The 27,754-nt window shown below is 48.1% G+C and overlaps 1 protein-coding gene across 2 annotated transcripts in view; it reads right to left on the bottom strand.

The window, feature by feature from the left end:
- ABCA12 (ATP binding cassette subfamily A member 12) overlaps positions 1-27,754 on the bottom strand; it is a 700,854-nt gene that overhangs the window by 339,039 nt on the left and 334,061 nt on the right. For both annotated transcript variants that reach the window (XM_069615933.1, XM_069615934.1), the window contains exons 13-14: positions 2,811-6,965; positions 1,249-1,370 (exon numbers count right to left, since the gene is read on the bottom strand). In XM_069615933.1, coding sequence (XP_069472034.1) covers positions 1,249-1,370; positions 2,811-6,965 — 4,277 coding nt within the window. The remainder of the gene's footprint in view (positions 1-1,248; positions 1,371-2,810; positions 6,966-27,754) is intronic.

The following is a 27,754-nucleotide window of genomic DNA, read 5'->3' on the forward strand; positions in this document are numbered from 1 at the left end:
CACCGGACCCCGGGTCAAAATATCGTATCATGAACATAGAGTTTAGTTAATGAATAGAAATTCAGTGGATTTTGATTCTGTGAACGTATGCAGTGAATTGCTCTTGCAAATAAGTTACATTATGTCAATTTCATTATTGTTTTGTGAATTTGTTTTTTGCAACAATATTGTGATGATATGGACTTGTAATGACCAAATGAATTGGTAGACTATGTTATGAATTATTACTGACTTGTTAAAATAACATAAAGGTTTTATTTTGAACTTTTTGAGTTACGAGTGTGAAATTAGTTAATGAGTAATGAGTTTAGGAATTATTTCGCAATATTTATTGCGTTTAGAGTGCACCTATTTGTGTCTCAGTGTGTTTCTGAGACACCAATTTTTGTTTTCCATTTGTTATAGACCTGGTAGCACAGGTCTAATAGGTTGGCACCGAAAAATTGATAATTAACTATTGAATTGAATTCTACATGACTTTGAATTTAATGGATATGAGTGCACCCCTACAACCCTTCTTTTGCAGGGAAACATACGGGGACACAGAGTTCTCTTGCTTCAGTTCTGCCTTTACCTAAAATACCAACTAAGTGGCACTGGATTCTATCGGTACAAACACAAAGTAAGCATGTGGCAGTCACTAGAGCTGGGCAGGTAACCCGGAAACTGCCCCACACTGATGCCACTGCCGGAGTCTCTGATTGGCTGAAGGAACTGCTGCTCCACCGAGAGAGGCCATAATGTGCCAGCCAATCAGTGCATTGGAGGTTTTAACGAACCAGAGAATTTAGGGCCTGGTTTACAAAAATGTTTTAACATGGGAAAGTCCCATTGAAAACATTTTTGTAAATCAGGCCCGTAATGTCCAGAAATGAGGCAGAAATACCTTTTCTACAATATGTGCAGCCAAATTGACTTCTTTTGACCCCTGAACTACCTGACGGCCAATTAAGGCAAAATCCGTCCCATGGGCAAAGGGGTAAGAGCATTGTGACACTGCCTCCTTTTCTTCTGCCAAGGAGTTGCCAGACAACCCAGTGTTGTATGTGCACCTGGTCCAACAGCAGGTACTTCAGAATTGCAAGAAGACAAACAAGAGCTGTCTTGATGCACATCATGTCCAGGAAACACTCAGTGTTTATATTCTGATGATCCAAATCCCACAAATCCCACAAATCTCATATGGGTGAGTGCACACCACACCACAATGTTTAAAGGGAGACCCCGAACTCCTGAAAGATAGTTTACCTCGGGATTGGTTGGCTATCACTGACGTCACATTCTCTAAGCAGCTCAGCAGTGATCTGTATGGGCTGACTGATGATTGGTTTGAGGTGACATTTTTAAATGGCTCTTCTAAATTCAAAAACCTGTAACACAAAACAAATGCACAACATATGTTTTAGACAAGAAAGAAAGCTGAATCCTTCCATACATAGTTCTATGTCATTTCTTCAACACCCATTTTTTACAATGTTTTTTTTCCGCAGAATGTTTGCCAAAACATTTTTTGAAATGTTGTTTACATTATTTTGAGGGGGGGTTCCTCCTCAAGTCCCCCATAATCTACCTATTTTGTGTTATTCCCGACCCCCGATCCAACCCTTATATGCGCTTTCCCACCCCCCAAAAACATTTTGAAAAGTTTTTCGGCAAAAATCCTGCAGAAAAACACCCTTTGTAAAAACGGGTGTCGATGAAAAGACGTCGTACCCCATACATGTATATATCCCTTGCAAAGTACAGCCTATTTAATAGGAGGCCGTTTCTTTTGTACATAGAGTGCAAGAATGCTCCAATGCTGGGAGGAGTTTTAACACTGATGCAAGATGGTTTCTTATTCAATAATGTAACTTTTTTGTCATAATGGTGTTCATAATCATGCTATAAAGCCTTCCATCAACCATACATTTTAGGAAACCATCCTGTCTGCAGTGCTGCCACAAACAAACGGGTAAAGTCCAATGTTAGCACACACATTTTGTTTGCCATGTCAAGGGCACACTGAAAAAGTTATAGAATGTGAGAATTATTGATCTGGTAAGATGGTAGGGAGCCTGGTGTGGTGTTGTCACTGTGGCTAAGGCAACAAGCTAGAGCCCTATAGATCATTGTCTCTGACCCTATTCCATGTGCAGGACCCATCACTATACCAGCCCGCCAAGATGAATGGATCACGTCCACAGCTCTAGTTTGGTGGGGACTGCATCGCTGCGCTAAGGTACTATGCCCCATGTACCATCGTGCCCAGCACTTGCTTTGGGAGAGGAAAATCCACTATCATTAATGCACTCAGATATCCATGGATCTTTGCATCTGACCCTTTTCTCGTGGTGCAAGAATACGTGCTGCACTAATGTACCAACCCTGCATGGATCATAATGCGTTATCACCTGCGGTGGGTAAGGGCAGGACCGCTATGGATTATCATGCAAATCCTCTGCTTGTCTGAAGGATCCTATTTCAGGAACCCCGAAGCCTAGCACAAACTGCACGAATACTGTGCAATATCAACTACAATGTTCAGACCTGGATAAACACATGATTCCAAAAATAGCCCCCATCAGATACACTGTATCTGCTTTCCATAAGTTCATCTTCTTGACCTGACAATAACCCAGACCAGTCCCTGGTAAAAAAAAACAACATAACAATCACTTTTGCAGTGTTTGTGCCTCTTTGCTTCAACACTGCTTAGTTAGTCGGGTTGACATCTGTAAAAGCATCCTGTTATAGGCTCTCCAAGCTCAACCCAATAGGTCTATTCAAACAATTACCAGAAAATATTTAAAATAAAAAAATGTGCTTACTGTTCAGCCAGTCTTGCTCGGGCAGATGTCTCACTGGTGCTGTCTTGCAGAAGTTGCAACATTTCAGAGGCAGAGGTTAACGCCTTTGTGTAGGAAGGGGCCTCCAGAGTCTTCCCAAGCGCTTCCAACACCTGCGGGGCTTCTACAGTTGGTGTGGCAGGAGTTGATTTCAGATCGGTTGTAGCGGCATTCTTGACTAGGTTCAGTAGAAAATAGTAGATGCCATGAAGACCGGGCGGCAAAGTCCAAGAACCGTCAACTCGTTTCTCCTCCATAACATTAAGCAGCGGTAGCAGAACTTTGGCAACTCCTGCCAAGGCATGCTGGACCGTAGTGTTTGCATTGATCATCAGAAGGTCTGTAAGTGCTGAAATAAATTCTCTACTAGAGTTGAAATATTGTGCCGTACCAACTGGAGTCAGACTGGTCAGACTGAAGATCATCTTGTCAATTATCTCAACCTCTCTGGCCCAGCTGAAACCAGATTGATTTGCGTTAAGTAGACGGCATGTTAGCAAAGCTAAGCTGGAGATCACGTCATCGGCCATCCACTCTACTGACAGATTTGCAGCTTTCCAAATGGACAAAGAGGACTGGGCAGCTTCTCTGAACAAGCTCTGGCAATTTGTGACAGCATATGGGGAAAATCTAGTGTTATATGGGCTTGTTAAATTCAAACTTCCTGATGCATTGGCCTCTCTGAATATATCGACAAGAGCCTGGTAGGTAGCTATCATTTTTGAGCCCAGTCTACTGTTCCCTAATGCCAGCACCGTTTTCATAGTTTCTAATATATTGATCGATGCATTTAACTCAGTTCTACTCCAGTTTAAAGTGCGTAGGTTGTCGATAAGGTGCCAAAGTGTTGGAAATGGAGAGTCTGCTGATGTTCTGGAGACATTCAGGGCCACCTGAAGGAGATGGTCAATGGTGCTGTTCCATCGAGGAAAAACATATAAAGAGTTAAACAGTGTCCTGAATTTAGATATTGCCTCCCAGGCTGCTTCACTGCTGGATGATGCCTCTGAATATTGCCGCGAGTGGTTAAAAATGAAATGAATTAGAATATATATACGACTCGTCTGGTTATTAAATATGCTGTCAATGGTGTTGAAAATGGGGCTGTCTCCTGTGTCACATGTTTTGTTGGATTCTGCTAGAACCTTAGAAATGGAAGCCAGCATCTCATGGAGAGACTGGACCCAAGAAATGTGAAGTTTGGAAATGGTGTTTAACTGTGAAAGAAAGCCAATCGAAAGGTGCAGCGATTTGATGGTGCAGGCCAGACGTTCCTTAATAGAATCTGATTGTGCACTATCAAACTGAGTGCTAAATTCATTAGATGATCCTCGGATTACCTTCATTAGATGAAGAACGTGCTCAGCTGTTGTGTTCAGTAGAGTGCAATTCTCAAATGTCAACCATTGGAATGGCATCTGGCTTTCGGCTTGTTCCAAGGACTCACTGAGGGTCTGGTTTTGAAATATCATCTGAAATAATGTATGGAGGGCGTCCTTGGCAGAGCAGGTCCCTGGATTTCCTTGGGTGTTATTGCTTTCTCCGAGGAAGGGACTTATAGCAGAGAGCACAAGGTTCACAATATTTGCTTCAAGTGTGAAGGAATTCTGTAGAGAGGTCATGTGTGAGCCTTTCACGCACAAAAGATGGGAGAAGTTGTAGATCCTGTGAATCATTTCTTGAGTTAAACCTTCTTGATCAACAGCCCATAGGATACTGGTTCCGTCATGTAATATTTCATATGCTTTTTGGAGTGTGCCATTTTGAGCACTGGTTAGTTGAAGATTTTCCAAATCTGTCATTGCAAACCTTTCCTGGATGTAGATTAGCAGCTCAAGTGCCCTATTGATGGATTCGAGAATCATGGACATGTTTGTTGCTGCTTGGACCTCTTGCCCACTGTACTCTTGGGCAAAGTTCAATGATATCTGCATTGCTTTTTGGAAGTCCTCATTTAATAAGGTAGGCCAAGAAGGCAAGGTCTCTGTCTGATTTGGAAACAGCATGTGTAGGATATTATGTGTGAGATGAATAAAGTTGTCTACTAGATTATTGCCTTCTTCAAATATCAATTTAACTGTATTGAGCAATTCAGCAGGGCTGTGAGATTGGCTAAATGCATCTACCAGGTGGTTCATGAAGGTGAAAATGGGGGCAAATGATAAATCATCTTTCATGTTGGCTATCACTTCAGCTAAAAGGAGCTGGGTTATTCTGTATAAAGGGTACGACTCCTGAATGGTGACTCTTCCTTCCACAAGGTTGTTGACGTAAACTATGAACCACTGCGCAATCTGGATCTTAACCTTCACAGTCTCCATTTGATCAATAATGGGCAATGAAGAAACCCCGGATACATTGTACTTCAATCTAACTGACCCGTTAGGCTGCGTTATCTCAAACAGGTCCTTCAGTATGCCCGACACGGCAGACGAAGTGTTAAGTTTGGTTTGTATTTCTTTCAGTGTTTGTGCAACATCGAAAATGGAAGCCTTTATGAGGTATAATATGGAATTGTTTTGCAAGGCAAATTTTGTAAACTCATAACAGTAAATAATGTCCTGGTCTGTAGGTGGAATCCCCTTAATTTGCTCCATCCAGAAGGCAATGATTGAAGTCACAAGGGTAATTCTCTGATTTATTGCTTTCGGTAACTGCTGATTTTGGAGAAACCTCATCAGATGAAACGTGACATCCAAAGTGCAGAGTAATGGAGTTGTCTCTGTGTGGTTAGTGCAGTCAGTGACAATAATAATAGCCTGCAATTGTAGGAGTAGCTCTGTAATGTTTGATGAAGTGAACACCTGAAGTATGCTGCTCGGGCCACTTTCATCAGCACCCGACAACAGTGAAGCAATGCTTGCATTAACGTCAGTGCCAACTGTGTGGTTGAGGATCAGGTTTCTCACCAAGAGCAGTCTTTCATAAACTCCTGTTGCTGTCCGTGCATGGCAAAGGCTTCCACTGGAGTACAAAATAATTCCAAATACACTCTCGATCAGTGAAATTTGGACATCGTTATGGGGTCCAAAATGGAGGAACAAACCGGTGTCATAGTTTTCTTCCAAGCGACCACTCTGCGCTGCCTTTAAAAAATTCACCACTCCAGCAAGGAGTAGTTGGAATTCTTCAATGGCGTGTGAGCAATTTGAGGGTTGGTTTTTGCACATCTGCATTGAATTGAGGAGCTGAAGAGTAGCGTTCGCAACACCATGGAACACTTCTTGATCATCCTGGGGTATGAAGTTGGAAAACAAAGTAAGTACAGCCGAAGGAATTCTGCTGCCAGTACGACAGACATTCTGCAGGTTGAGTGGCTCAAGAAATGACAGTACTTCTGCAGAAATATTGCTCAACTCATCCAGGTTCAAAGAAAGGATTTCCCTGCTGAGGTTGAAGTAGGGATTCAATATCAAGAGGAATCTTTGAAGATGCAGGTCTGATGAAAGGTAGTTGAGGACCAGTTTAAGGTAGACCTCAGAAAGGACCTGGGTAGGAATGGTACTGTTCTTCCTCATTACCTGAATGAGAAGCCGTATCGACTCCAGCAAGGTAGGTACCATCTCTGTGCTGCTCTGGTTAGTCTTGAATACATTAAGCAACATTTCTGGCAAGTGTCCAAAATCTGACTGGTTCAGGATGGAGAATATTTTGATTACTGTTGTGCTATAATTGAAGGCGAGGTTTCGTTCGACTGGATCTATAGAAATCCATCCCTGAATCAGCCTTTCTAATACCACCAGCGATTGGCTGGTCTCATTTTGAGGAAAAAGGTAGTTGATGGAAAAATCCTCCCAAAGTAGAGATCTGGTTATGATGGTTTGCAGCATGTGTGCCAATGCTTGTGTATGATTGTTGCTGTTTGAGGGCCAGGGTTCCTGGAGAAGTCTCTGCTGGAAACTATCCAACAGGCTTTTGATGATTTCGGATGTGTTGCCATTCATATCTGGGTGACTTGATGATGCAGTGGACAGTGCCTGGCCCGCCAGATCCAGCAGCAGATGGAAGAGGCTGGTCACCAGGTTTGGGAGATCTGGTTCGCTGGGATGTTGACTGGAAATGAGCTGCTTAATCTGCGTATTCAGAAGGGTTTCCAGGCCACTTTCTTGGGAGATAATCCACAGTTCATTTAGAAATCTAAACCAGGGAAGAAGGAATTGCATGTTTATTAAGAATATCAAACCGTTGCCTGATCCTCAAACAATGTATTCTATAATGAGGCAGAAAGTACTCTCTATGCTGATGGGTGCCATTTATTTTTTTGTGATTATTGGCAGACTGTGTATTTTATATTGTTACATAGAGAACTCCATGTCTCAGGTGTGCGCAATACATTTTTTTTATTTTTTGCATAATTACTTTGCTAAAACAGATATTGTGCTTGTTCCAGCACTTTATCAAGGCTTAGGCGTCTGTTGCATTTATTAGGGTAAGTATCATAGGAGTTCCCACTTTAAACACATAAATAAAAGCATTCTTTGACATAACACATGAAGAATCATTTTACAAATACAAACTAATATAAAATAAAGTAGAAAGGAGTTGCTTAATCAAAATGTAACCATTATAGTAATGTACCCCAAAGGTGCTCCAGGCACTCCAATATTATCAATGATTAATGAGTGATTAGATTAAATGCACCAAATTCCCCAAAAATTCATTGCAGGTGGACATTTTATTTTGCACAATGCCCATTCACAACATTGTCCATATGTGACACGTGTTTCGGCCTCACTTAGGCCATTTTCAAACCTGGGCTTATTTTCGGATATATTTGCGGATATTTTCATGTTAAAAAGGCTCTAATCTATGGGATAGTTCCCTTGGCCCTTCTTCTTAATTAAATCACTCATTAATCATTGATAATATTGGAGTGCCTGGAACACCTTTGGGCTACGTTACTATAATGTATTACTATTTCTAAAGAATGGGTATAACTTAAGACATCAACAAGGAGCAACAGGCAACAGGAGCAAATCAAGAGGCAGGTGGTGCAGATTGACAAGCTTTACCCGCCGTCCCTTTTTGAATACTGTTTTCAAAATATAACCAGTCATATTGAACCGAAAGCCATGAGACAAAACACTATTCATACTATAGACAAAACATGCAATATAAATGCAAACATAATAACTACATTCTTTTATAAAGTAGATACAAGTCTAAAAAATAGTGTCATTGCACTAAAGTCATAATTTCACAAATCATTGTATAAATACTCAAAAAGCTAATTTGAATAAAAACAAGTAGATTAAAAAGGGAATCCTTATAGATAGAAGTCATCAATGTCGACTCAAGAGCTTGAGCTTTGTCTAATAGTGCAACTGGAATTGATAAAGACCAGGACAAAATGGTGACAGATAATGGTGATATGGGTTGCATGAGAACAATAGTTGCAACTTTCCTAAAAAGGACTAAAAAGATATTTTGTAACTAAAAAGGTCCTAAATGTCAATGGACAATTTGAAGAGTTTTGACAAATGATTACCTTATGTTAATGCCAATTCCACATGAAGACTGGAATAAACATACGTGATTGCAAAATAGGTCATCACATGGGCAAGTATGTGAACACAGACAGGCGTAAATTTCAAGACTAATTGCAAGAATGACCTATGAAGTGAAAATGATAAAACTCAGAGCGTACCCATCCTTAATCGATGAATAATGTGTATCGTGATGCTGCTTTGAAGCAGATTAATTTGTGAATAAAAAAACGGCAAAATAATATCAGTCAACCTAAGTTGGGGATGTATAAGAATTGCAAGATAACTTTATGAAAAAACGATGGTGTTGTAAAGAAGGATATATGAAAATCAATTGTGACATGCCGTAAGGATGGGCCTTGCGTCAAAGCAGACCAAAGTGCAAAATTAGGCGTCTGCTCATTGCGGAATGTGGATGCCTCCATCTTCAAGGTAAAGGTGACTGGTACTCTATAGGGGTTTCACATTTGCAACTACTGAGATTTAACAACAGCATGGTTGACTAATGTGAGTAAAATCTAGACCGCAGCATGTTGCTTCGAGTTGACTGGCGCATGGCGGGTGCCATCTTTAAAGAGATAATAAAAGACACACATCCAGGTAATAGGGATAAGGTAGGAGTGCAAATCATTAAAAAATGAAGGCAACTAGTCCTCTATACTGGTTTCGTGTCTGCTACTGATGAAATTTAAAGAATGGTATCATTACCTAATGTGAGTTTGATCTGGACCACAGAGTGTTGTTTCGAGTTGCCTGCCACTTGATGGGTGCCATCTTTGCAGGTCCTTCTTCACTCATATTTATTTCAGTTTATATGTGGATCTGTCATTAGCATAAGGTAATAACTATTTAGTCAAAATTGTCTCCTTTTAAGATATGCATTGACATTTATGACCTTTTTAGTTACAGAGTACTGTGATGCTTCTTTTCGGAAAGTCTGAACTGTAGATCTGATGCCAGCCATATCAACTATTATGTATCAACACTTCGTCCTAATGAAGACTGGGCATATCAAGTTTAGTTGCACTATTAGTCCAAACTCAGACTCTTGAGTCGACGCTGATGAACTCTTTCTATAAAGATGTCCTTTCGAGCCTGTTTGTGTTTATTCAAATTAGCTTTTTGAGAATGTATCCAATTATTTGTGAAATTATGACTTTGATATGATCACCCTACTTTTTCAATTGGCATCTACTATATGAAAAATGTAGTTATTATGTTTGCATTTTGCATTTATGTTTGCATTTAGATTACATGTGTTGTCTATTGCATGAATGGTGAGAGTGTCTAGTCTGAGGTCTCTTGGTTACATTTCTCTTGCAATGCTTTAAATGCATTGCTTGTTTCCACTTCTTTTTCTATTAGTTCGTTTTTGCCAAATAATTATTCCTCTGTGATGTCAAACAATTCCTTTACATATGTGTTTAAAGAGAGAAGTCCTTTGGCATTTGTTTTGTACTCTTGGGCCCAAAAGGGTAAATAGCTAACAAAGTTTGCATTATTCTGCTATTATTAGGACAATCAGTGTGATAGCAGGGGCGTAGGTGCAAAGAGACATGTGTCCTTCATTGTTCTGCGTTATGCTGCACTACGGTTACCCTCACAAGAGCAACATTAGCCTTAACCTTGATAAAGTGCTGACAAAAATGCAAAATGTGTGTCAGCAAAATGGCCTTGCAAAACTAAAAAAGCTATTAAGATCTGGAGTCCTAGATGTACAGTTCTCCTTCCATGCTGTCTGCTGAACCCTGTTGTCCACGACGCAGCATGCTAGCAGACGCATCGACTCCACAACTGCACCCCAACACAGAAAAGAATAAACCACAGTGCCTTAGGCAGTACCGGTTTGCCCTTTGTGTATTGGGGTTTGAATTTCACAGAAATGCAAATGTTATTTGGTTTATCCTCAATCTAGAAATCATACTCAGATATGTCTCCTGAATTTGAAGAGTTGGAAGAGAACATCAAACGAATGAGACTAAAGTCAACTTTTGCGATGGACCTCAAATATGTCTCTGGTCAAACTCTGGTGCAAAGCCCCGTGGAATTAGGTTGAATGGAATGTTGATATCACTGCCTACATGTTCACATATGGAAAGTTCATTTAATGGGTGGAAATGTAATGAGGTCACTATTAAAAATAACATTAACTGATAAAATATGCAATTTATATGTTTGTATGTCAATGAAATCTTAATATGGACATATATTATATGAACACCCCTTTCCCTCCACAAACACAAACTAGCAATATAGCAGTATCTATTTTAAATACTATGGCCACATTCATGGAAAGTAACATTTGTCATGCAAAATGATTCTCTTTTATTGACAACCTACTTCAGACCTTTACCAAAACTGATTCTTGTTCCTGAAACTGTGTTCTGGACATGATGTAGGGATTAAGCAGCAACTGATGCTCTACTAACGCCGCGGCTAATTGCTAGCAGGATACACCCAGAGGTCTGGGTAACAGATGTGTAGAGAATAGCTGCTCTTACCGGCATCAGATGTCCTATCACTTCACAGCTAAGTTCATGCTGGATGTCCCACAACAGTGATTGCACATTTAGTTGGTGATGTATTTCATTGCATTTGATCCCTTCTGTAGGGAAAATACGATATGAGGTGGACCGGCCCAAAGAGCATTCACTGACAAGGCAGGGTTGCTGAGAGGCCTGTGGACCTGGGGCTGAGACCGTCCCAAGTCAGGTGAGCGCCCGATCAAGCAAAACCAAAGAGCACATAGTCAACCTCTACAAGTTGAGTAGCAGGAAGGGGGAAGCATCTGAAGAGGTGGCAGGCATGTTTTTCCCAGTCCCCCTCTCTGCCTTCCTGAGCCTGCCACCAGGCAGCGTGCCAGCCTGACATTGTCTGCGTGTGGTCTGCAGGTGGTTTAAGGGGTAAAGACAGGTCAGGATATCACCTTTCTCAACCATTCACAACCAGATCCTCTTAGTAATCAAGAAAGTCAATCGCAGCAGCAGCAATTCTCTTTCACTCACCGCAACAATATCCCACACCAGCCGGCTACTCGGAAGAGCTGCCTTGGGTGCTGAAGGGATTAAGACTTGTGGCAAAATGTGTAGATTTAATAAAGTCATTAGAAAACTTAAGACACACATTTTTCAAAATCAAGGACATTAGTGAACTGACTAGTGGAAGCATTAAAGAGCTAGTTTGTGGAAGTTAATGTACTGCTATGACAGGATATGTGTATGCATTCAGGTGTGTTTCTTGTGATCTAATGTATATGTGGTCTACAAATGTAAAGGTGCCACTGGACTATTGCTGAGATTATCACGAATGCTGGTTAAAAATATGCACAGCATGCCAATAACATGGGCCTTTATTTGTTCCAGGTGGAATTCAATATTACTATCCAGTTGAGCAGAATCAGAATAACACTGACTTTAAAAATTTTGACTGGCACCATTGGTAAAAAAGGAAAAATGCACATCTTTCCCAGACTAAAATAAAAGGTCCATACTAAAATACACCCTGCTTTGCTCTATTGTTCCTAGAGAAATTAGTTTGCAAAGTTGGCCATTTCACAAAATGTGCTGCAAAATGCATATGGAGACAACATCGACTTATAGTCTAAGGCCCTGATTCATGGAAATGGGTTCATAGATCATGCAAAGCCTGTGTGCCGAGAACGACTCTGGGCGGCTCGTCGCGCATAAGAAAATCTGTGTGCCACGCATATTCATGGAATTGTCCACGCAAAGTAACCCCATGTGCAAGTTGCAGCCAGAACACCTGCGACTAGGTGCCATTCCAGCTAAGGAAACTAACCTTTGCGCACTCCTCACGCGTGTAGCAATATACCCTCGAAAAACAGCCTGCAAACCCTCCAACCAGGCTAGCAACCTGGTGGGGGTGTGTGGGTTCCTCCTTAACTATTCCCAGCACCCCCTCAACATGCATATCATATATCGTAAAAATCGTTGTTTTCCGGTACACCTATGTGCGAAACCCCCGTAAACCATTTCTGCACCCTGCTACACTGCTTACAAGCACCCTCAAGTGCGATTGGAACCCCAACGGCGTGCAAGCACCCCTAAATCTGATGTTCGATCATACCTCTGCGCAGAGATTTCTATGCGCAAGTGTCTTCATGCCTGCCTTCAGGTGGCAGATAGATGGGGTGCATTGCGTGGCCATTTCCTTGACGGGAGTTTGCGTGGACCGGCCATGAATACACTCGGTTATACGCATTTGTGATACCCACATTTACACTTGTTCTTCCCCATTTTGCGTGTACAGCCCCCTACTTCGGTCTATGGACAGGCCACGCCTGTGCTCTGCGAGGGGTCTCGTCATAGGCAGTCGGCCACTCACAGAGACATACCGAGCCTCCACGAAGTTCCTGCAAAGTATGAAAAAGTCCCGTGCAGACGATTTCATGAATCGATAAACTGAGTTTCGCGTTCAGTTTGGCTTGCATTGTCCCGATCTACCGCACAAATAGTTCCATGAATCAGGGCCCAAGTGTGCACAAATCATTTACATTTTTGTGGCAATAGTGTGATCTGTCGGTCCCAAAATTTAGCAGTGAGTTAGGGACTAGGATATTTGTTCAAGTAATCTTGGTCCTCCCTGGCGCACATGAATACATTGGTTGCACTCACTGTCTTTGTTAATTTTTCTAGTCTACCACATTATAACTTTTCTTTTAATTCGAGAAAAAGCAGAAGTGCTCCCTAATGCTACAGAAGATATTTTTAGCCAACATCATCAAACTGTGTTCATATATTTCAATTGTGTTCTAAATGCTCTCTGGGATTTAGAACAGATTGTACGGGTAATTCTGAGCCAAGCCAGAGCAGATAACACATTTATACCCATCATGAGTTCAAAAGGAATCCGAGTGCCAAATGCATTGATCTGCAGAGCTTGTTTGCTCATTTTCCTGGAACACACTTCAAATCAACAGTCCTATCTGCATAAAGCAAAAAATACATTGATAATCAATGCATTTGTCATTGCTATTCAAAAGAAGCTCATTGAATCTCGGGACAGTGCACGTTTCCAAAATCTGGTCCACATATATTCAGCTAAATTGCATATCAGCTTTATCTAACTTCTTCCTAGAAATGTGTTGAACTTTAATTTGACATGGGCTGTGTTTATTAGATTAGGGCTCAATACTGACACAGGACAATTATGGTACCACTGAAACCACTAATGTAATACAGTTCAACACCAAACTAGTAAAACAATATGGAATGGCATTAATACATTTCTGCTAGGTTAACAATAAGGACTTCAAATAAAAAAGCGAGAATCCAAACAAGATTAGCTCCTTGAAATGTAGCATTCAAATGGCATTTCCATCTTTCTGTCAAATACCTAATTGTTGTAATTAATATAGTTAGTTATGTTAGGAATGTTGGATACACCTGGGAAGATATTCACAAAAGTACTAGTGATAGAATTGCACCAGTGGATCAAGGATAATAGTATTCTTTCCACCCCCTAATGAGACTGGATTTAGAGCTAACTCAAGCACAACACCTAATTTATTGATTCTGGTTTCTGTGGTTGAGTATGCGTGGACTAGAGGTAATACCACTGTTTATGGTGCTTACATCGACTTCAGCACCGTATTTGATACAGTTATGCAGAATAGGTTGTGGAGGAAACTAATGGGATGGAATATCCCCCAAGGCTTATTAAAGATGATAATGCTATTATGTAAAGACACCAGTATAAAGGTACAACTAGATGTCCAAGGTACCCTCCCTGAGAAAGTCTGGACAAGTAGAGGGGTTAAACATGATTGTAGAGTGGCAGCTACGCTCTTTATCTTGTACCTAGCTGATCTGGTTAACGTCTTTGATAGTATCGATCACTAGCCCGACACAAAGAATTGGCTGGTTAGGCTATGCAAATGATCTACTCCTCCTTGATCACACCCCAAGGGCCTGCAAAACATGTTAGATGCTCTGGGTACATATGCTAAAAACAATGGCCTACGTGTTAAGATCACAAAAAGTGCGATCATGGTGTCCACAAACAAAAAGAAAGCAACTAATAAATTGGTGTAGAAGATTGATGGTGACGCCGTGGTGACGTCATGGAACAGGGAAAGTGCTATAAATATTTAGGAGTGGTATGTTGATGATAAACTTAAATGGCATATACACTGGAAAGAAACAAAACACAAACATGCAAATATAGTAAATACAATTAGTGCATTTATTATAATTTTTTTAAAATTTTGTTTTGATTTAATTTAATTCCTTTTTGCAAAAACTCTTATTCTTTCAGTCAATTAGTCTGAGTTTCCTTGTGACTAGTAATTCCCTCCTGTGTTTCATTTTGAAGATTTTATTTCCCATAAATCCTGCTGACTTATATTTGTATGTTGTTCCCATCTCTCTCACATGCCAAAGTCTTATGGAGTATGAGTGTCACTGCAATCACCCCTGGGACGTTCTCTCTACTCATTAATCGTCTCCACCAGTCTTCCTCCTCAAATATTTCCATCTTTGAAAAAGGGTGCCTCAGGTAAGTTGACCTTAGAGTTTTTGTTCCCGAGCAAGAAAGCAGCAGATGTCTCACTGTTTTTTCTCAGCTCCATTTTCACAATGGTGACACTTATTCGAGGCCGACAAGCCTCTTATAGCCAGAATTTTGTTTGTCGCCAAGAGGTTTAAACGAGCTCTCAAAAAAGTGTTTTGTAAATATAGTAAATACAATTAGTGCACTTATTGGGAGAAATGGGAGGCTGCTCATTCAAGACGATTTTACTCTTATACAACACCAGGATTGCATCAGACCTGATGTATGGGATTGAGGTGTCGGGTCATAATCTGTGTGGTGAAATGCAGAAATTTGAAGCATAAATGTTGCACAAAGTGTTTAGAATGCCAAAAACACTATCAGTTGAGTACATGCAATTGGAATTTGATTTGAAGTGCAGTTTGGCAGCCTTCACATTTAGAGTTGCCATGTGTTACGAAAGATTGCTACATCTGGAGAACACAACCATTATGGTTAGCTATTGTCAGGCTTTTGCCAAATTATATTGATGCAAAAACATAGGTGCTCTGGGAAAGATAACGAGCATACACAATAAATGGTTGGAAGGGTATAGGCAGACAAATAGTAGCTCACGGTGTAGGTCACGTAAATGTTGGCTTGAACAGAAATGTAATACCTATAGCACTGACAATAATTTGATCCGACTATCAACAAATGTAAATAGTGGCCCACATGTACAATATAGAATGTTCCTGGCCTCCAAACCGAACTACATCTCGGCATACCCAAACAGTGGTGTCATTAGACAATGTTTACTACTCAAATTTAACATTAGTGACGTGTTGGAGTGTAGCGGCACAAAAATTGGTATCAATAGATCCGATCGCATGAGTCGGCTGTGTGGAGAAAATGTATTGGAAACATTAGAGCACATATTGGTTGATTGCATAAGCCTGAACAAGATTAGATCTAATTATATGAAAGCATATATTAATGCAACTGACTGTGATGACAGTACATTTGTATGGACCAGGTTTATGGAAGGACATGACTTAAATTTGATATGACTTTTATATGACTTTTTTGTGAACTGTAGTGAAATTTTATATGACCTATCCAAGGGAATTTTAGATTGAACAGATAGTAATCATGTGTTTTTTTTTTATCAAAGTGTCAAATTACTATTTACATTTTTGAACTAATTCCTAGCTATAGGTAATGTATTGGAATCTTGAACTTGGAAGGTGGAAGCGCAAAACTTTTATATTTTGTGTGTTCACATCTATGTCGTTCGTGATGTATATACAAAGTCATCTTGGCTACATGTATCTTAAATAAATAAAATAAATATAGTTAGTTATAAAGTTTTTTGGAACTGTAAAGAAAATCACAGATATGTTGCAGCGCTATATTAAACTGCAAAATTAAAAGGATTCCATTCGATCATATTTAACATTGGCGACTTATCCCTAATAACTGATCACTGTATACATATTTCCTAAATGTTATGAGTCTTCTGAATCCAGAAGCAAAACATGTAACTTGCAAAAGAGAGCGCATGCATTATACATATGTATCTTGGTTCTCTCTTGGGCCATTCAAATTTACTGGACTACAGTTTAAGAGAGAATTATGAAAATAGCAAACCTAGCGCAGACAATGCCAACTGATGGCTAACTGCTGGGATGCTTAGATTCAGTAGATAAATCTCTTCATAGATTTATGGCAATAGGGTATTTGGGGGATGAAAGGTGAATTGGTAAGAACTGGTTGAAAAGTCCTTCCCGTAGTGCCCAAGCATGGCCGTGAGATTCTGACTGGTATAATGATCAGGAAGAAATACTTCAACTATCGCCCAGAAGACAAACAGGGTAATTCATAGAAATTCACACAAAAGTGGCGCACGCGACTGGCGCACAGCGTGCCTGTGCGAATGTCTGCGCCAGCCGCGTGCGCTAAAATCGATTTCTGCGCACAGCGTATTCATCGATTTTCGCATCCAAAACCAGCCGTGGCGCAGCGTGGTGCAGCGACCCTGCAGCAGCGCCAGTTACACCCCCAAGAACGCCCTCGCGCAAGGAAAAGCCTTCAAAATCCCCAAATAATCGCAAAGGGCTGCGCTAACCCTGGACCAGTTCACAGGGCTGGCAAACAGCAAACGCCAAGCGGGGAACGTGTATTTCAGTGGTTCGCGGGAAGTTCCACTCGCGATTGTCCTGTGTACGTGTGCATCAGGGGTGCGCGGAAGTATCACACACAAAATCAGCAGGGTACGTGTATTCAGGGGTGCGTGGGAAGTATCACACGCGATTCCAGCAGGGTACGTGTATTTCAGGGGTGCGCGGGAAGTATCACACGCGATTTCAGCAGGGTACGTGTATTGCAGGGGTGCGCGGGAAGTTCCACACGCGATTGGCCCCGTGCGAGCACGGTACGTGTATTTCAGGGGTGCGCGGAAATATCACACGCAAAATCAGCAGGGTACGTGTATTTCAGGGGTGCGTGGGAAGTATCACACGCGATTCCAGCAGGGTACGTGTATTTCAGGGGTGCGCGGGAAGTATCACACGCGATTTCAGCAGGGTACGTGTATTGCAGGGGTGCGCGGGAAGTTCCACACGCGATTGGCCCCGTGCGAGCACGGTACGTGTATTTCAGGGGTGCGCGGGAAGTTCCACACACGATTTCAGCAGGGTACGTGTATTTCAGTGGTGCGCGGGAAGTTCCACACGCGATTCCATCAGGGTACGTGTATTTCAGGGGTGCGCGTGAAGTTCCACACGCGATTGGCCCCGTGCGAGCAGGGTACGTGTATTCCAGGGGTGCGCGGGAAGTTCCACACGCGATTTCAGCAGGGTACGTGTATTTCAGGGGTGCGCGGGAAGTTCCACACACGATTGGCCCCGTGCGAGCAGGGTACGTGTATTTCAGGGGTGCGCGGGAAGTTCCACACGCGATTGGCCCTGTGCGAGCAGGGTACGTGTATTTCAGGGGTGCGTGGGAAGTTCCACACCCGATTTCAGCAGGGTACGTATATTTCAGGGGTGCGCAGGAAGTTCCACAGGCGATTGGCCCCGTGCAAGCAGGGTACGTGTATTTCAGGGGTGCGCGGGAAGTTCCACACGCGATTGGCCCCGTGCGAGCAGGGTACGTGTATTCCAGGGGTGCGCGGGAAGTTCCACACGCGATTTCAGCAGGGTACGTGTATTGCAGGGGTGCGCGGGAAGTTCCACACGCGATTGGCCCCGTGCGAGCAGGGTACGTGTATTTCAGGGGTGCGCGGGAAGTTCCACACGCGATTTCAGCAGGGTACGTGTATTTCAGGGGTGCGCGGGAAGTTCCACACGCGATTTCAACAGGGTACGTGTATTTCAGGGGTGCGCGGGAAGTTCCACACGCGATTTCAGCAGGGTACGTGTATTTCAGGGGTTCTGGGGAGTACTACACATGAATTGGCCGTGTGGGTCCTCCCAGGTGTACGCTCTACAACCTCCACGGCCCCTGCAGGCAGCCCACACCACGGCGGACTACCCTGCACCCCTGCTCATGTCCCGCAGGCAGCCCATCCACCATGGGCATGCCCCCCAGCCAACCCACATGTCACCTTGCACTACTGATCAACAATGCATGTCTCCCAGCACCCCCACCCCCCAGCAGTCAGGGGCACCCTCCACCAGGCCCCCACTCATGTCCCCTATTACTCCCACCCCCCAGCAGTGCAGGGGCAGCCCCCACCAGGCCCCCACTCATATCTCCCACCACCCCCACCCCCCAGCAGTGCAGGGGCAGCCTCCACCAGGCCCCCACTCATGTCCCCTATTACCCCCACCCCCCAGCAGTGCAGGGGCAGCCTCCACCAGGCCCCCACTCATGTCTCCCACCACCCCACCCCCCAGCAGTGCAGAGGCAGCTTCCACCAGGCCCCCACCCATGTCTACCACCACCCCAACCCCCCAGCCACCAGGGGCAGCCTCCACCAGGCCCCCACTCATGTCCCCTATTACCCCCACCCCCCAGCAGTGCAGGGGCAGCCTCCACCAGGCCCCCACTCATGTATCCCACCACCCCCACCCCCCAGCAGTGCAGGGGCAGCCTCCACCAGGCCCCCACTCATATCTCCCACCACCCCCACCCCCCAGCCACCAGGGGCACCCTCCACCAGGCCCCCACTCATGTCCCCTATTACCCCCACCCCCCAGCAGTGCAGGGGCAGTCTCCAACAGGCCCCCACTCATGTCTACCACCACCCCCTACCCCCCATCATTCAGGGGCACCCTCCACCAGGCCCCCACACATGTCCAACTCATGTCTCCCACCACCCTCACCCCCCAGCCACCAGTTGCAGCCTCCACCAGGCCCCCACTCATGTCTCCCACCACCCCCACCCCCCAGCCACCAGGGGCAGCCTCCACCAGGCCCCCACTCAGGGCTACCACCACCCCCTACCCCCCAGCAGTCAGGGGCACCCTCCACCAGGCCCACACCCATGTCCAACTCATGTCTCCCACCACCCTCACCCCCCAGCCACCAGGGGCAGCCTCCACCAGGCCCCCACTCAGGGCTACCACCACCCCCTACCCCCCAGCAGTCAGGGGCAGCCTCCACCAGGCCCCCACTCATGTCCAACTCATGTCTCCCACCACCCTCACCCCCAACCACCAGGGGCAGCCTCCACCAGGCCCCCACTCATGTCGTCTCCCACCACCCCCACCCCCCAGCAGTGCAGGGGCAGCCTCCACCAAGCCCCCACTCATGTCTGCCACCACCCCCACCCCCCAGCAGTCAGGGGCACCCTCCACCAGGCCCGCATTCATGTCTCCCACCACCCCCTACCCCCCACCAGTCAGGGGCACCCTCCACCAGGCTCCCACTCCTGTCTCCCAGCACCCCCACCACCCAGCCACCAGGGGCACCCTCCACCAGGCTCCCACTCCTGTCTCCCAGCACCCCCACCCCCCAGCCACCAGGGGCACCCTCCACCAGGCCCCCACTCATGTCCCCTATTACCCCCACCCCCCAGCAGTGCAGGGGCAGCCTCCATCAGGCTCCCACTCATATCACCCACCACCCCCACCCCCCAGCAGTGCAGGGGCAGCCTCCATCAGGCCCCCACTCATGTCCCCTATTACCCCCACCCCCCAGCAGTGCAGGGGCAGCCTCCACCAGGCCCCCACTCATGTCTCCCACCACCCCCAGCCCCCAGCAGTGCAGGGGCACCCTCCACCAGGCCCCCACCCATGTCTACCACCACCCCCACTCCCCAGCAGTCAGGGGCACCCTCCACCAGGCCCCCAATCATGTCCCCTATTCCCCCACCCCCCAGCAGTGCAGGGGCAGCGTCCACCAGGCCCCAACTCATATCTCCCACCACCCCCACCCCCCAGCAGTGCAGGGGCAGCCTCCACCAGGCCCCCACTCATGTCCCCCTGCACCCCCACCCCTCAGCAGTGCAGGGGCAGCCTCCACCAGGCCCCCACCCATGTCTACCACCACCCCCACCCCCCAGCAGTGCAGGGGCAGCCTCCACCAGGCCCCCACTCATGTCCCCCTGCACCCCCACCCCCCAGCAGTGCAGGGGCAGCCTCCACCAGGCCCCCACCCATGTCTACCACCACCCCCACCCCCCAGCCACCAGGGGCAGTCTCCACCAGGCCCCCACTCATGTCTCCCACCACCCCCACCCCCCAGCAGTCAGGGGCACCCTCCACCAGGCCCCCACTCATGTCCAACTCATGTCTCCCACCACCCTCACCCCTCAGCCACCAGGTGCAGCCTCCACCAGGCCCCCACTCATGTCTCCCACCACCCCCACCCCCCAGCCACCAGGGGCAGTCTCCACCAGGCCCCCACTCAGGGCTACCACCACCCCCTACCCCCCAGCAGTCAGGGGCACCCTCCACCAGGCCCCCACTCATGTCCCCTATTACCCCCACCCCCCAGCAGTGCAGGGGCAGCCTCCACCAGGCCCCGACTCATATCTCCCACCACCCCACCCCCCAGCAGTGCAGGGGCAGCCTCCACCAGGCCCCCACTCATGTCCCCTATTACCCCCACCCCCCAGCAGTGCAGGGGCAGCCTCCACCATGCCCCCACTCATGTCTCCCACCACCCCCACCCCCCAGCAGTGCAGGGGCACCCTCCACCAGGACCCCACCCATGTCTACCACCACCCCCACCCTCCAGCAGTCAGGGGCACCCTCCACCAGGCCCCCACTCATGTCCCCTATTCCCCCCACACCCCAGCAGTGCAGGGGCAGCCTCCACCAGGCCCCCACTCATATCTCCCCCCACCCCCACCCCCCAGCAGTGCAGGGGCAGCCTCCACCAGGCCCCCACTCATGTCCCCTATTACCCCCACCCCCCAGCAGTGCAGGGGCAGCCTCCACCAGGCCCCCACTATTGTCCCCCTGCACCCCCACCCCCCAGCAGTGCAGGGGCAGCCTCCACCAGGCCCCCACCCATGTCTACCACCACCCCCACCCCCCAGAAGTGCAGGGGCAGCCTCCACCAGGCCCCCACTCATGTCCCCCTGCACCCCCACCCCCCAGCAGTGCAGGGGCAGCCTCCACCAGGCCCCCACCCATGTCTACCACCACCCCCACCCCCCAGCCACCAGGGGCACCCTCCACCAGGCCCCCACTCATGTCCAACTCATGTCTCCCACCACCCTCACCCCCCAGCCACCAGGGGCAGCCTCCACCAGACCCCAACTCATGTCTCCCACCACCCTCACCCCCCAGCCACCAGGGGCAGCCTCCACCAGGCCCCCACCCATGTGTACCACCACCCCCACCCCCCAGCCACCGGGGGCAGCCTCCACCAGGCCCCCACTCATGTTCCCCTGCACCCCCACCCCCCAGCACTGTGGGGCACCTGCCAGCAGGCCCCCACTCATGTCCAACTCATGTTCCCCTGCACCCTCACCCCCATCACTGTGGGGCATCTGCCAGCAGGCCCCCACTCATGTCCAACTATTGTTCCCCGGCCAACATGTCATCACAATCTAGATCCCCGGTCCCTATGGTCAGCCTCCAAATGCAAAACACCCACCCGAGTATTGCATCCACCCACTCAGAAATGGCAATAACATGATAGAACTGCAATTGCAAGTTTGGAAACGAACACATGTCCCTCACATACACCCAATGGGTGTCAGTGAATCTCAAAACCCATATCATGATATGCACGAAACCAATGAGATGATACTACACATTGAAGTTTGATCAAAAAATATGTATTAAAGAAAACATGAATTGAATCAAAAATAAACTAACAGAAATGGGAATGTAAAAAAGTAAAAAGAAGCTTGTCCATGAAAAAATGCAAAACCAAAAATCAGAATCCAAAGGAATGGTGTCCAAAGTCACAGTCCTGAAAAGAAAATCCAATGGGAAATTATAATTGAAAGCCATTGCTCCATGGGTAAATTGTAAAAAGAAAAGAAAATCCAACAGTGAACTATGTACAGGTGAACAAGCCAGGGTCCATGATCCCAACAAAAGAAATGAAACCTATCTAACAACACTACCTAATAAAAAATAACTATATACAAAAATGTGGCCCATTGTCCAAAAGGTCCAAAGAAAATGCAAAAACAAAGGAAACCTAACACTAACTACATAACTATTTACATGGGCAGCGGGCTAGTCCAACGGCTCACTGGATGTTGTCATGGGCCAGGGCATCATCAAACTTCTGTTCAATGGCTTGGAGGCGGGCATGTTCCCTGGCCCCGAGGTCTCGCAGGGATAAAGCAGTGTCCCGCTCCAACTCCCTGCGAAGACCCTCGAGGCACTCAGCCCGCCTCATGACCCTCCGCATGGAGTTCTCCGCCCTGACCATTATGAGCCGTTCCTCCTCTGCCAGCTGCTGCTCCGCACCTATCTGCTGGCCCAACCGCTCCCACACGGAAGCCACTCCCATTCCAGGGTTCTCCTGCCCTCCGGCCGATGCCTGCACCCCTGATGTTGATGGCCCCGAGCCATGATGCCTCCCACGTCGAGCCTGCCGCTGCCTCCGACGCAACTGCCTGTGCCAGCACGACGGCATCCAGGCTGATGGTATCCACCAACGCCGTCGTGCACGTGCCCTGCCCGATGATGCCGTCACATCCTCCATCTGCCGGCGCTCCAGTTGCCTGTGTGTCCACCCCTGCTGGACCTCCGACTCCCGACTGTGGCAGGGATGGGATCCCAACCGAGCCGGCTGCATTGGTCGGGGCAGGTCCACAGGGGGCCCTGGTGGCATCTGGGCCGGAAGACGGCATGGAGAACGACTGGTGCATAGTCTCCACAGAGGAGGAGAGGGTCGCCAGATTGGCCGACACATGTAGGAAACCCCCGACCATGGCCATTCCCAACTGGGCCACGTCGGCACGGTGCTCTCCGTGATGACGTGCATGCTCCTCCCAGGAAGCACGCACCTCATCACGAATTGCACCTGTGCGCAACGCGACACCAATCAGAACCTTCTCCATACGGCCAGGGGTCCCCTCATACGCAGGTGGAGGGGAGTCAGATGACATGGACATCCCCCTACCTGCGGACGGGCCTGGGATGGGGCATCCCTGCTGGTGCATGGTGGTGCAGTCACAGTGTCAGGGACAGTGACATGCACAGGCCCCTCCACGGCGACCTGTGCTGCCTCCTGCCCCTGCCCCTGGACTGCAACACTTGCACCAGCAGGGATGCCCCCACCAGGCCCCATGTGCGCCTCAGTAGCGGCCTCCTCCTCTGTGGAAACCACCAACCTGGATGGCTCCACCCCGTCTTCCGCTGTTGCAAGCCCCTGTGGGGGCTCACCCACCCCTTCCGCTGCAGCCGTGGGGGCATCCCCGCCGCTTTGCTCCACAGAGCCGTCCCCGCCCTCTTCTTCACGTGGCGATGTGTAGAGGGAGACATAGAACACAAGCATCAGGGTACTGTACAATGGTCCCCTAGACAGGAAGCAATAGCAGATGAGTGGCACTGTCAAAGATCACATCCATCATGTCCCTCCACAACACATGGCTCAGTGCAGGTAAAACACATGCGGTAACAGGCATGGTGCATGCTATGGACATTAGCATACATGTCCAAGTGATTCTTGAAACATACACTGTTGTTTTGGAACTCACATGCATCATGTGCCATGCCTATCACATGCACACACTTCACCCTAGTTTCATCCATCTGGCCTCGTACACCACAGACACAGTGGATACAAGGATGACTAGGCTGCATCAGTGAACCTGAACATTGCGACAGACATGTGTCATGCATCCCTGGCATTCACAAGTCACAGACACGCAGGTCAGACACACAGACATGGACAGCATACATGTACACGGCATCAGCACCCATCCCTCACCCATGTCCAGGAACAGAGACTGCCATGCTTTCATGTGGCCATTCCGCATAGGGCAACCCATGTTGCATTTGAACACATGCACCAACCATGTGGTTCACACATTACTGGTCTCACATGCATGACGTCCCTGCACACACACATGTCACACATACAGGCAAGTATCAGACAACCAGCACACTGCGACATGCCCTGTCTCACACAGCAATGCTTGGCCACTTACCGCTCAACTCCAGACGGGTCTGCCTCTCAAGGATCTGGGTGTGGAGCGCTGGGCCTACGCGTTCCAGGACCCTCATCTGGATGGTACTCATGCGGCCCCGGCCCCCCTCCACGAGGCACCGGGCCTTCAAGAGGGTCCTGGACCTGCAGTCATCCCAGCGCTTCTTGACATGTTGGTAGTCGCGGACTGCCACCCCCTCCGCGTTGATGGCAGTCATGATGTCCGTCCAGTTCCGAGTCCGTCCTTCCTTGTTGGCGCGCTTACTTCCGAAGAGGGCATCATACTGCCCCAGGACTTGCTCCACCAGGACACCAACTTCGGTGGCAGTAAAGCTGGTGCCCCTCTGCCTCTCTGGCCGGGGGTTGCCAGTGGTGCCAGATGTAGCAGTGCCCGACATGGCAACCCCAGAGGCAGGAGTGGGTGGGCAACTGGGTCCTGGGGCTGGGCTGTGGAGCGATGGTATCCCAGTCGGGAGTCTTCTGTTCCAGCAGGGGTGGACACAGCAAATGGACCCTTGCAGATGGCTGATGTGCAGGCACCAAATGGCAGGGCACGGTGGCAGCAGGCAGGCAGGCAGGCAGGCAGCAGCAGATGGCTCGTGGGAGGCTGCTCGGGGCTCTGGGGGGCAGTAATTCGGCCTTTTGGGCAGGAGCGTGGTCTTCCGTGTGCTTACGAGTGGCCAGCTTGATACGGAGTGATTTGGCACGTGAAAATCCTGCACGTCTGCGTGTAAATCGAGGAAAGGCCCTTAGCGCGTATGCACGTCAGCACGCATATGCGATTTCATTCGACCAAAGGCCCTTAGCGCGTGAGCGCGTCTGTGACGTGAGGCGCGCGGGTGTTTCCCTCATTACACGTGATGACAGAGCACACGTGGATTTCCACCAATCGCGTGTGGAACTTCCTGCGCACCCCAGGAATACACGTACCCAGGCCAATCGCGTTTATGCTCACTTCCCTCCGATTACACGCGATGACACTCGGACGTGCAGTTTTACCACGTGTGCTCGCATATGCGATTTCATTGGCCCAAAGGCCACCATGCGCAGCTGTGACGTCACGCGCATGGCCGTAGAGAATGACGCGTGTAAAAATGAAGAGATACACGTCTGAGTGTCAAAGCGCGTAATTGGTGGAAATGGCCTCATTGCGTATGCGCGTCTGTGACGTGTGTATAAAAGGTATGTGTAGAACGCCATTTCCTTGTACGTGATTTTCGTGGAAAGCGAGTGGGTGAAATCTGTACTTCTTGTCGGTTCACACACGATTTACTTCACGGTGTTTCCAGTTCGTACTCCCTGTTACCTCTGACAGCTTTTTCTCTTTTCCTCTTTTTCCTGGGCCTGATTCCTCAAACAGCGTTCCCTACTACTGTTGTCCTGTCTCCTCAGACAGCGTACAATTCTTCTTTTGGCGGGGGTGTTGCCAACGCTCACACGTGCATATTTTTCACGCTTTTGTTCCTGGCGGACGGTGAGTCGCGCACATATTTAACATCTGTGCTTGCCCCGTGTGCGCGTACCCCTTCAGAGGTCATGCTAGGCTGTGTGTGACACGCATACGTTCATTCTTGTGTTCCTGGGTGCCACAGCGTAGTGCAGGTTTATTTTTCCACGCACGTGGTCTAGGAGGGGTTGCGTGCACCTTACTTCGCTTTTTTGGGGTGCCTGTGCGTTGCGTGACCCGTCATCTTTCCCCAGGGGTGACATACAGCCTTGCTAGAGCACTAGGGTATGATTACTATCTGGTACCCAACCCCTTTGACCCCCAATTGCCCAGGACAATAGTTCACATCGACTCCCATACGCACAATAACATCAGTGCCATGGCCGGGAGGCGAACAAGCCGTAAGGGTGGCAAAGGTGGCCGAGCCCCAAGTGGTGGCTGTGGTGGATCCGGTAGGGGGCGTGGCCGTGACTTGCAGGGTGCCCTCAGCCCCCATGTGTGGAGGAGCAGTCAGGGACACCCATGCCCCCCCCCGTGGTTGAGGTTACCGTGGCTGACACCATCCATGCTCAGCCCTTGTTGGACCAGCCCACTGTGGAACCAGACATGGCACAGGGTGACTTCTAGGCCACGTGCGCCGGTGAACGTTGGTGTCATCAGGCCACGTGGATCAGGGGCAGCTAGGTCATCTGCTGCCCCGCGTAGGCAGGCTGGGGAGGCTGCAGGGGCAGCTGCGGCTCCATCCACCCCACCTCTCACACACCCATCCAGGACAGTGTCGGTCCAAGTCCATCATGCTGACATTCCCCCTGACACCATCACACTTGAGATAATGCCTGCACCAACTCCCATGCTGAGTGTGCAATCCCACGCTCCTGCCCCTAGTGTCCAGAGCGGCGCAGGACACTCCGGATCCCCACCACCTTCCAAGAGGAAGAGGAAGAGTGCTCGTCCAGTAGAGGCTGATGCCCCAGACACGGCTACACAGTCCGGCCCGTCAAGGAAGCCCAGCTTCAATGAGGCCGAACTGAATGCACTTGTAGAGTATGTGGCCACACATGACAGCGAAATGGTGATTGTTGCAGGATCCAAGACCACACCTGCACAACGTCAGTCACACTGGCAGACCATTGCGGACATTATAAGTGCCCTTGGAATCGTGAGGCGCACAGCTAATGAATGCTACAAGCGCTGGAATGACCTGAAGCGCAGGGCAAAGAATAAGCTGGCCTCAAGTCATGCCGCAACTCTAGTGACTGGAGGTGGGTCTCCAGCAGACGACATAGAACTCACTCCACATGAGCAGGTTGCTGGGACCTACGTCACGGAGGAACAGATCCAAGGCGTGGGAGAAGTGGCAGATTACGAGGCATTGTCCGGTGAGTGCACATTCATGTGTGTGTCATCCATGTGCATGGTGTGTGTGGGAGGGCTTCTGTTTGGGTGCCAGGGGAGGGTGTGTGTGCCTGAGTGGTTCGGCTCACCCATGTGCCTCTTCCTATACCTTCTTGGCAACAGCATTTGGGTACAGCAGCATCCCTTCGGCCAACATTAGACATCCAGCCCAACACCACGCCAGTTGCCCTTGGAGTGTCATCTTGCCACAACACTGTTGCTTATTTGCCTCTGTTCATTCAGGCAGATTGTTTGCATACCACCACTTTTACTCGGGATTTCTCAGTCCTATTGTCACATGTCTGACATGGCTATGGTACAGTGGACTGGCTCAGTTTCGTGGACATGATTAGTTTGGACATGTCCCTGTGCTATAGGACCATTTTTGACTGGCAGCTGCAGGTTAAACATTTGGACCATTACAATGAAAATAATCAATTATATGAACAAACTGGACTGAATGAACAATTGGTGACCTCCTCTCCCTCTTCACTTCATGGCTAGGGTACATGCCATCTGTGTGATGGCATGTGTATTTG

The sequence above is a fragment of the Ambystoma mexicanum genome, chromosome 9, assembly GCF_040938575.1.
Source record: "Ambystoma mexicanum isolate Mex_15411 chromosome 9, UKY_AmexF1_1, whole genome shotgun sequence".
Taxonomy (NCBI): Eukaryota; Metazoa; Chordata; class Amphibia; order Caudata; family Ambystomatidae; genus Ambystoma; species Ambystoma mexicanum.